The 11,070-nt window shown below is 39.2% G+C and overlaps 1 protein-coding gene across 1 annotated transcript in view; it reads left to right on the forward strand.

Moving 5' to 3' along the window:
- Positions 1-8,326, forward strand: part of LOC128665100 (perilipin-2-like) — a 102,799-nt gene extending 94,473 nt beyond the window's left edge. The window contains exon 5 of the mRNA XM_053719848.1: positions 7,994-8,326. Within this exon, the coding sequence (XP_053575823.1) occupies positions 7,994-8,326 (333 nt within the window). The remainder of the gene's footprint in view (positions 1-7,993) is intronic.
- The last annotated feature ends 2,744 nt before the right edge of the window (positions 8,327-11,070 follow it).

The following is an 11,070-nucleotide window of genomic DNA, read 5'->3' on the forward strand; positions in this document are numbered from 1 at the left end:
TACACCCTACTCACGCGCACATCCAAACGTATTTTTGTAAGTGCGCTAACCCAACATGAAAATAGGAATATTCACATTCCGATGTTCTTCACATAGCAGAATATGTTCTATTTATTCATAAATACATATGTATATATATTTTGTAAACTATATACAGTATATATATATATATATATATATATATATATAAAATTGTAGACAGAAAAAGCAAGGAGTTAATAAGAAATAGATAGAATACGGTTAGATAAGGGAAATGGGAAAAGACAGTCTTAGCCAGCACTAAACCATTAACCCTTAAATTACTAATATACTAATAGGTTCAATCTGAATGAAAAATAATGAAAGCCAGTGGATTTCAACTATCTGTGTGGTGCTGTTACTTTAAATTGAATGATATATATATATATATATATGTATTAATATATATACAGTATATATGTATATGATTATATATAGGTTATATATAGGCATAACTATATACAGATATATGTAGGAATATCTATTTAAAATGTAACATATTTCCTTATGTGAAGAACATTGGCATGTAGAATATGTACAGTAAATATACAGTAAAACACAAATACATAAATACATGTACACACACACACACACACAAATATATATATATATATATATATATATACATATACATACATATATCCATGAGCCTGCTGTCCATATTGATGTACCATTGAAAAAGGTGTCAGTGAGCACCAAAATATTTGGTGAACTAATGGTTTTAAGTATGAAATAAACTCTAAGTTTTATATTTACAAAGTACAGGGAGTGCTCCAGTTTTTGCCTGTTATATACATATACATACATCCATATTTAGACGTGTATGTATCTCTATGTAAAAGCCCTTTGCAGCCCTTTTTTCTAACACCTGAGACCTCATATCGTTGAGCCCTTTTAACTTTGATTGCAGTTTTGTTTTTAAATAATCTTTATCAGACAGTGTTATCATGAATGTAACTGTACTGTATAGTGTTTTTTTTTATACGTTTTATGCAACTTTTTATTCAAGCGTACCCAGAGGCGTAACTAGAAACCACAGGGCCCAGGTATTTACATAGAAACATAGATATTGACGGCAGATAAGAGCCATAGGCCCAGCAAGTCTGCCCGATATTACCTTACAGTATAAACTTATCTAGTTTGTAGGATAGCCTTATGCTTGTCCCATGCATTTTTAAAGTCCCCCACAGTGTTTGTCATTACCACCTCTTGAGGAAGTTTATTCCATAAATCAATCACTTTCTGTAAAGAAGTGCTTCCTCAAATTACTCATGAATCTAATACCCTTTAACTTGAGATCAAGACCCCTTGTTCTTGAATTTTCAATTTTATTTAAAATACCCACAGCCTCGGTTTTACTAAGCCCTTTAACGTACTTTTTAACGTAAGTTGCTATCATATCACATCTTTCCCTTCTCTCCTCTAAGCTATACATATTTAGGTCATTGAGCCTATCCTGGTTTTATTTTTTAGACCATGTACCATTTTGGTAGCCCTCCTTTGCACAGATTCAGATTTGTTAATATCCTTCTGAAGATATGGCCTCCAGAACTGCACACAATACTCAAGATGAGGCCTAACTTATGATCTATAAAGTGGCATAAGAACCTTACTATTTCTGCTGCAAATACCTCTACCAATACATCCAAGCATTCTGCTAGCCTTACTCGCTGCATTACTACATTGTTTACTAAATTTTAAATCATCTGAAATAATAATTCCCAAGTCCTGTTCCTCATCTGTAACAGTCAGTAAAGTGTCATTGAGTCTGTAATTAACATTTGGATTTTTCTTCCCTAAATGCATTATTTTACACTTTGCTGTGTTAAACTTTAGATCCCAGTCGTTTGTCCAATCCTCCAATTGTTGTATTTCACTTCTCATTTTGTCTACCCCCCCCCCCCCAGAACATCCACTCTGTTACAAATTGTTGTATCATCTGCAAACAGACATACTTTCCTCTGTAGCTATATTTGAATTGCTTGTGGGATACAATGTAGCAGAACTAGGGATTACACTTCTAAAGTGACTGACTTTCAAGGCTGCACAATTGGGATCACTCAAGTATAGAGCATAGTCTTGAATCTGTTTTCTCTTGTTAAGTGTGTTCAGTCCACGGGTCATCCATTACTTATGGAATATATTCTCCTTCCCAACAGGAAGTTTGCAAGAGGATCACCCAAGCAGAGCTGCTATATAGCTCCTCCCCTCACATGTTATATCCAGTCATTCTCTTGCAACCCTCAACAAAGAAGGAGGTCGCGAGAGGAGTTGGAGTTTTTACTTAATTATTCTTCAATCAAAAGTTTGTTATTTTAAATGGCACCGGAGTGTGCTGTTTCTCTATCTCAGGCAGTATTTGGAAGAAGAAACTGCCTGCGTTTTCTATGATCTTAGCAGGCGTAACTAAGATCCACTGGCTGTTCTCGACATTCTGAGGAGTGGGGTAACTTCAGAAAATGGGAATAGCATGCGGGGGTCTCCCGCAAATGAGGTATGTACAGTACAATATTTTCTGGGAATGGAATTGACTAAGAAAACACTGCTGTTACCCGTATGATTTAAGTACAGCCTTAAATGCAGTAGTATTGACTGGTATCAGGCTGATAAATGTATGCACAAAAGAGTTATTTTCTAGGGACTAGAATTTGACTGAAAAAATACTGTTAATACTGATATAATGTGTGAGCCTTAGCTGCAGTAGAAGCGACTGGTAGCAGGCTTAGTAATAACTTTACACAGCATCTGAAATGTTGTTGTTTTTTTTTAAAAACGTTTACTGGCATGTTAATCGTTTTGTGAGGTACTTTGGTGATAAATCTTTTTGGGCATGATTTTTTTCCACACGGCTAACGTATATTTCTGCATAGAAACCGTTATATCAGGTCTCCCACTGTTGTAATAGGAGTGGGATGGACCTTTTTTTAGCGCCTTGTTGCGCAGTTAAAATTCTAGCACAGTCTTCCTGCTTCTTCCTCTTTGATCCAGGACGTCTCCAGAGAGCTCAGGGATCTTCAAAATTCGTTTTTGAGGGAGGTAATCAGTCACAGCAGACCTGTGACAGTGTGTTTGACTGTGATAAAAGCGTTAAATCATAAATTGATTATCCGTTTTTTTGGGTATTGAGGGGTTAATCATCTGTTTGCTTGTGGGTGCAATCCTCTGCTAATTAATACATTTAAAGAATTGTTGACTATAACTGAACTAGTTCTTTGTTCTTCAATTGTGTTTTTTTTAAAATACGCGCTGCAGCGTTTTTTATATTGCTTGTAAACTTATTGAAGTAATTTCCAAGCTTGCTAGCTTCATTGCTAGTCTGTTTAAACATGTCTGATACAGAGGAATCTGCTTGTTCATTATGTTTAAAAGCCGATGTGGAGCCCAATAGAAATATGTGTACCAATTGTATTGATATTACTTTGAATAAAAGTCAATCTGTACCGATAAAGAAATTATCACCAGACAACGAGGGGGAAGTTATGCTGTCTAACTCTCCTCACGTGTCAGTACCTTCGTCTCCCGCTCGGGAGGTGCGTAAGATTGAGGCGCCAAGTACATCTAGGCCCTTACAAATCACTTTACATGATATGGCTAATGTTATGAAAGAAGTATTATACAATATGCTCGAGTTAAGAGGCAAGCGCGACAGCTCTGGGTTAAGGACAGAGCGCGCCGATGACACGAGAGCCATGTCTGATACTGCGTCACAATTTGCAGAACATGAGGACGGAGAGCTTCATTCTGTGGGTGACGGTTCTGATTCGGGGAGACCGGATTCAGAAATTTCAAATTTTAAATTTAAGCTTGAGAACCTCCGCGTTTTACTAGGGGAGGTGTTAGCGGCTCTGAATGATTGTGACACGGTGGCAATCCCAGAGAAATTATGTAGGCTGGATAAATACTATGCGGTACCGGTGTGTACTGACGTTTTTCCTATACCAAAGAGGCTTACAGAGATTATTAGCAAGGAGTGGGATAGACCGGTGTGCCCTTTTCCCCTCCTCCGATATTTAGAAAAATGTTCCCTATAGACGCCACCACACGAGACTTATGGCAGACGGTCCCTAAGGTGGAGGGAGCAGTTTCTACTTTAGCCAAGCGTACCACTATCCCGGTGGAGGATAGCTGTGCTTTCTCAGATCCAATGGATAAAAAATTAGAGGGTTACCTTAAGAAAATGTTTGTTCAACAAGGTTTTATATTACAGCCTCTTGCATGCATTGCGCCTGTCACTGCTGCAGCGGCATTCTGGTTTGAGTCTCTGGAAGAGGCGATTCGCACAGCACCATTGGATGAATCTTTGAGCAAGATTAGAACCCTTAAGCTGGCTAATGCGTTTGTTTCGGATGCCGTAGTGCATTTAACCAAACTTACGGCTAAGAATTCAGCAGAGCGCTATGGCTTAAATCCTGGTCAGCAGATGTAACTTCTAAGTCTAAACTACTAAACATTCCTTTTAAAGGGCAGACCTTATTCGGGCCCGGCTTGAAGGAAATTATTGCTGACATTACTGGAGGTAAGGGCCACACCCTTCCTCAGGACAGGGCCAAATCAAAGGCCAAACAGTCTAGTTTTCGTGCCTTTCGTAATTTCAAGGCAGGAGCAGCATCAACTTCCTCCGCTCCAAAACAGGAAGGAGCTACTGCTCGTTACAGACAGGGTTGGAAAGGCAACCAGTCATGGAACAAGGGCAAGCAGGCCAGAAAGCCTACTTCTGCCCCTAAGACAGCATGAAGACAGGGCCCCCTTTCCGGAGACGGATCTAGTGGGGGGCAGACTTTCTCTCTTCGCCCAGGCTTGGGCAAGAGATGTACAAGATCCCTGGACGTTGGAGATTATATCTCAGGGATACCTTCTGGATTTCAAAACTTCTCCTCCACAAGGGAGGTTTCATCTGTCAAGGTTATCAACAAACCTAGTAAAGAAAGAGGCATTTCTTCAATGTGTACAAGACCTCTTAGTGATGGGAGTGATCCACCCAGTTCTGCGAACGGAACAGGGGCAAGGGTTTTATTCAAATCTGTTTGTGGTTCCCAAGAAAGAGGGAACCTTCAGACCAATCTTAGACTTAAAAATCTTAAACAAATTCCTAAGGGTTCCATCGTTCAAGATGGAAACCATTCGGACCATCCTACCCATGATCCAAGAGGGTCAATATATGACCACAGTGGACTTAAAGGATGCCTACCTTCACATACCGATTCACAAAGATCATTATCGGTACCTAAGGTTTGCCTTTCTAGCAGGCATTACCAGTTTGTAGCTCTTCCCTTCGGGTTAGCTACGGCCCCGAGAATTTTTACAAAGGTTCTGGGCTCACTTCTGGCGGTACTAAGACCGCGAGGCATAGCGGTGGTTCCATACCTAGATGACATTCTGATACAAGCGTCAAGTTTTCAAAATGCAAAGTCTCATACAGAGATAGTTCTAACATTTCTGAGGTCGCATGGGTGGAAAGTGAACGTGGAAAAGAGTTCTCTGTTACCACTCACAAGGGTCCCTTTTCTAGGGACTCTAATAGATTCTGTAGAGATGAAGATTTACCTGACGGAGTCCAGGTTATCAAAGATTCTCAATGCTTTCCGTGTACTTCACTCCATTCCAAGCCCATCAGTAGCTCAGTGCATGGAAGTAATCGGCTTAATGGTCGCGGCAATGGACATAGTGTCATTTGCGCGCCTACATCTCAGACCGCTGCAACTATGCATGCTAAGTCAATGGAACGGGGATTACTCAGATCTGTCTCCTTTGCTAAACCTGGACCAGGAGACCAGAGATTCTCTTCTCTGGTGGTTGTCACGGGTTCATCTGTCCAAAGGAATGACTTTTCGCAGACCAGATTGGACGATTGTAACAACAGATGCCAGCCTACTAGGCTGGGGAGCAGTCTGGAGCTCCCTGAAGGCTCAGGGATTGTGGACTCAGGAGGAGAGACTCCTCCCGATAAACATTCTAGAATTAAGAGCAATATTCAATGCTCTTCTAGCTTGGCCTCAGTTAGCAACACTGAGGTTCATCAGATTTCAGTCGGACAACATCACGACTGTGGCTTACATCAATCATCAAGGGGGAACCAGGAGTTCCCTAGCGATGTTGGAAGTCTCGAAGATAATTTGCTGTCTCACTCTTGCCACCTGTCAGCGATCTACATCCCAGGCGTGGAGAACTGGGAGGCGGATTTTCTAAGTCGCCAGACCTTTCATCCGGGGGAGTGGGAACTCCACCCGGAGGTATTTACTCAACTGATTCGTCGTTGGGGCAAACCGGATCTGGATCTCATGGCATCTCGCCAGAACGCCAAGCTTCCTTGTTACGGATCCAGGTCCAGGGACCCGGGTGCGGTGCTGGTAGATGCACTAGCAGCCCCCTGGGTTTTCAACATAGCTTATGTGTTTCCACCTTTTCCGTTGCTACCTTGACTGATTGCCAGGATCAAACAGGAGAGAGCATCGGTGATTCTGATAGCGCCTGCGTGGCCACGCAGGACCTGGTATGCAGACCTAGTGGACATGTCGTCCTGTCCACCATGGTCTCTACCCCTGAGGCAGGACCTTCTAATTCAGGGTCCTTTCAACCATCCAAACCTAATTTCTCTGAGGCTGACTGCTTGGAAATTGAACGCTTGATTCTATCAAAGCGTGGGATTTCGGATTCGGTTATTGATACATTAATACAGGCTCGGAAACCTGTTACCAGAAAAATTTACCACAAGATATGGCGTAAATATTTATATTGGTGTGAATCCAAGAGTTACTCATGGAGTAAGGTTAGGATTCCTAGGATATTGTCTTTTCTACAAGAGGGTTTAGAAAAGGGCTTATCCGCTAGTTCACTAAAGGGACAGATTTCTGCTCTTCATTCCATTGATATTAAGCTTTTATCTTGGAAAGTTCTGTTTTTGATGGCTATTTCCTCGGCTCAAAGAGTCTCTGAGTTATCTGCCTTACATTGTGATTCTCCTTATCTGATCTTTCATTCAGACAAGGTAGTCCTGCGTACTAAACCTGGGTTTTTACCTAAGGTTGTTTCTAACAGGAATATCAATCAAGAGATTGTTGTTCCATCGTTATGCCCTAATCCTTCTTCAAAGAAGGAACGTCTTTTGCATAATCTAGACGTGGGTCCGTGCCCTGAAGGTCTACTTACAGGCAACTAAAGATTTTCGACAAACTTCTTCTCTGTTTGTCGTTTACTCTGGACAGAGGAGAGGTCAAAAGGCTTCGGCTACCTCTCTCTCTTTTTGGCTTCATAGCATAATACGCTTAGCCTACGAGACTGCTGGACAGCAGCCTCCTGAAAAAATTACAGCTCATTCCACTAGAGCTGTGGCTTCCACCTGGGCCTTTACGAATGAGGCCTCTGTTGAACAGATTTGCAAGGCTGCAACTTGCTCTTCACTTCATACTTTTTCCAAATTTTACAAATTTGACACTTTTGCTTCTTCGGAGGCTGTTTTTGGGAGAAAGGTTCTACAGGCAGTGGTTCCTTCTGTTTAATGTTCCTGCCTTGTCCCTCCCATCATCCGTGTACTTTAGCTTTGGTATTGGTATCCCATAAGTAATGGATGACCCGTGGACTGAACACACTTAACAAGAGAAAACATAATTTATGCTTACCTGATAAATTTATTTCTCTTGTAGTGGGTTCAGTCCACGACCCGCCCTGTCTTTTTGAGGCAGGTTCTAAATTTTAAATTATAACTCCAGTCACCACTGCACCCTATAGTTTCTCCTTTCTCGTCTTGTTTCGGTCGAATGACTGGATATGACATGTGAGGGGAGGAGCTATATAGCAGCTCTGCTTGGGTGATCCTCTTGCAACTTCCTGTTGGGAAGGAGAATATATCCCATAAGTAATGGATGACCCGTGGACTGAACACACTACAAGAGAAATAAATTTATCAGGTAAGCATAAATTATGTTTTTGCACAATCTTTTATTGGGCCCATTACTTTTGTGTCTCGTTTTCATTTCAGGCTATTTCAGAGTTAAAGGACAGTTTTGTTGGTAGGGTGCAATCTTTTAAAAACCGAATCCTGAACAGGACACAGAACGTGCTGGACAGAGGGCAGAACCTATTGCAGGACATTCAGGAAGCTGTTTCTCTAGTCGCTGTCACTTTTGGAACCATGGGTGTCAGAGAGTTGTTGAGGCTGGGAGCTGACCTTGCAGTTACACAGGCAACAGACCTGGTGGATTACTACTTGCCAGACGAGGAAGACAAAGGTACCTGTCCAATGCATTCACCTACACAAATCACTAATTTCCACACTGGTAAACTGAGAAAGCAAATGCCTTCCTTTATATAAAATACATTTTATCCCACATTTATCTGAAGTGATGGTAAATTAACGCTGTTTGTGATATATATTTGGAAACTACCTAACCTCAGCTAATAAACCGCTAACTTATATTTTTTTAAAATCTTTTTTAAAGGGACAGTCTACACCAGAATTTGTATTGTTTAAAAGAGTGATAATCCCTTTATTACCCATTCCCCAGTTTTGCATAACCCACACTGTTATATTAATACCTTGTATCTAAGCCTCTACAGATTTCCCCCTTATTTCAGTTCTTTTGACAGACTTGCATTTTTTTTGCCAATCAGAGCGGACTCCTAGGTAACTCCACAGTCATGAGCACAATGTTATCTATATGGCACACATGAACTAACGCCCTCTAGTTGTGAAAATTTCAAAATGCATTCACATAAGAGACGGCCTTCAGGGGCTAAGAAATTAGCATACGAGTCTACCTCGGATTAGCTTTTAACTAAGAATACCAAGAGAACAAAGCTAATTTGATGATACAAGTAAATTGGAAAAGTTGTTTTAAAATTGCATGCTCTATCTGAATCATGAAGTTTTTTTTTTTACTAGACTGTCCCTTTAAGTAGTTATTTAATAAATTTATATTTTAATCCTACCAATTTTGTCACCTTTCTCCACCCCCTTAAATTTCCTATTGCTGTTGATGTAGTGATGTAGAGCGTGATCCCACCCGATTTCTACAAAGAGAGGAATGCGTGCTCCTGAGAAAGTAAAAAGCACGCATGTGCATTAGTTCTTCAGTCTCTCCAATGTAAACAATGAATCACGAGATTCATTGTTTACTTCTGAAGCGTTTAGAGCGTTGGATGCAACAAGTATTTCTACTGCATTTAGAAAGTGTGATTCCCCTTATTTAACAAGTGTGTTTTACATGTAAGTTAGTAGTGAAAATAATATTTTTATTTACTGTAAAGAATTTTTTGAAATTTTTATATGCATCATATATTTTTGGATCTCTCAAAAGTCTAGAAATGCTGAAGGAGCGTGATTACACGGTTTTAAAGTGAACTTTCAATTTGTATTAAAAAAATAAGGGCTAGATTACTAGTGGTGTGCTATCATTTGCGTGCGAGCCATATTGGGATTTCGCAACTGTTTGCATGCAAGTTAAATTCCGCTCATATTACAAGTTGAAAGTAAATGCAAACTCATGAGCACAATCACCATTTATGCTAGAATGATTACCGTGACCTCAGAGCTCTGGTTAACTGTTTTGCGGTTCAAAAAAGTTTCACAAAACCCACCAAAATTACGTTAAAAAGTACAGTTACACGCATAATAAGGACTATCTAATAAAAATATATAAAAAATATTGCACAAATAAATATGTATGTATATATATATATATGTGTAATTATGTATTTACAGCCATATATATATATATGAAAAATCATTCCATATATTCATACATTCCAATGTTCTGCACATAGCAGATTATGTTTTATGTATTATGAAATATATATATATATATATATATATATATCTGTATATATCTATACCTATATAAAATCATGTATATATATATATATATATATATATATATATATAGGTATAAATATATATGTGCAAATATCAGATACATATTTAAATATCTCTTTAAGAATAAACAGAACATATTCTGCTATGTGCAGAATATTGGATTATGAAATATGCTAAATTATCTTCTTATGTTGCACTTTTAAATAACCGTGATTGTGTTTGCACGACTTGTGGGTGTTAATTTTTTCCCCAACTTTGGCCTCGCTTCCATTGAGTCGTTAAAAATGGAGCCGTAAGCTACCGAAGCGGCCGACAGCTAAAAGTAATTTACGGCTCCATTTTAGTACCAGGTTTCCATTGAAATATTTTGCGGATAGCGTGCAGTCGCTCTTTTCGTGTAGCTGTAAGTTAACGTTGTGTTAACGCTTCCATCTGACGTCAGATTTCTTGAAAATCAATTAGTTGCTAAGGTAACCCGACCTTACACTATAGAATTTACGTTTAAACGTCCGTGCTCCTTACCAGTGATCACCTCTCAAGAAAAATAAACACTTATCCATATTTTTAATAATCAAATACTATTTTCTAATATAATTATATTTAACACTTCATAAATATAAGTAATATTGATTGCTGCCCTAGGCATAGGTCTAGTTTGCATTCTGTAGATATGTTCTTGCATATATTATTATATTTAAATATATACTGATATTTCTATTAGAATATAAGTTCAACTATTTCTATACATGAGACAACAATAAATATTACTTATAACAATTTATTTCTACATTAAAACACAAGTTTCTCCAACATTGGTGTGTCCGGTCCACGGCGTCATCCTTACTTGTGGGATAATCTCTTCCCCAACAGGAAATGGCAAAGAGTCCCAGCAAAGCTGGTCACATGATCCCTCCTAGGCTCCGCCCCACCCCAGTCATTCTCTTTGCCGTTGCACAGGCAACATCTCCACGGAGATGGTTAAGAGTTTTTTGGTGTTTAAATGTAGTTTTTATTCTTCTATCAAGTGTTTGTTATTTTAAAATAGTGTTTGGTATGTACTATTTACTCTGAAACAGAAAAGGATGAAGATTTCTGTTTGTAAGAGGAAGATGATTTTAGCAGACAGTAACTAAAATCGATTGCTGTTTCCACACAGGACTGTTGAGATGAAGTAACTTCAGTTGGGGGAAACAGTTAGCAGACTTTTCTGCTTAAGGTATGACTAGCCATATTTCTAACAAGAC

This window comes from Bombina bombina, chromosome 1 (assembly GCF_027579735.1).
Source record: "Bombina bombina isolate aBomBom1 chromosome 1, aBomBom1.pri, whole genome shotgun sequence".
Taxonomy (NCBI): domain Eukaryota; kingdom Metazoa; phylum Chordata; class Amphibia; order Anura; family Bombinatoridae; genus Bombina; species Bombina bombina.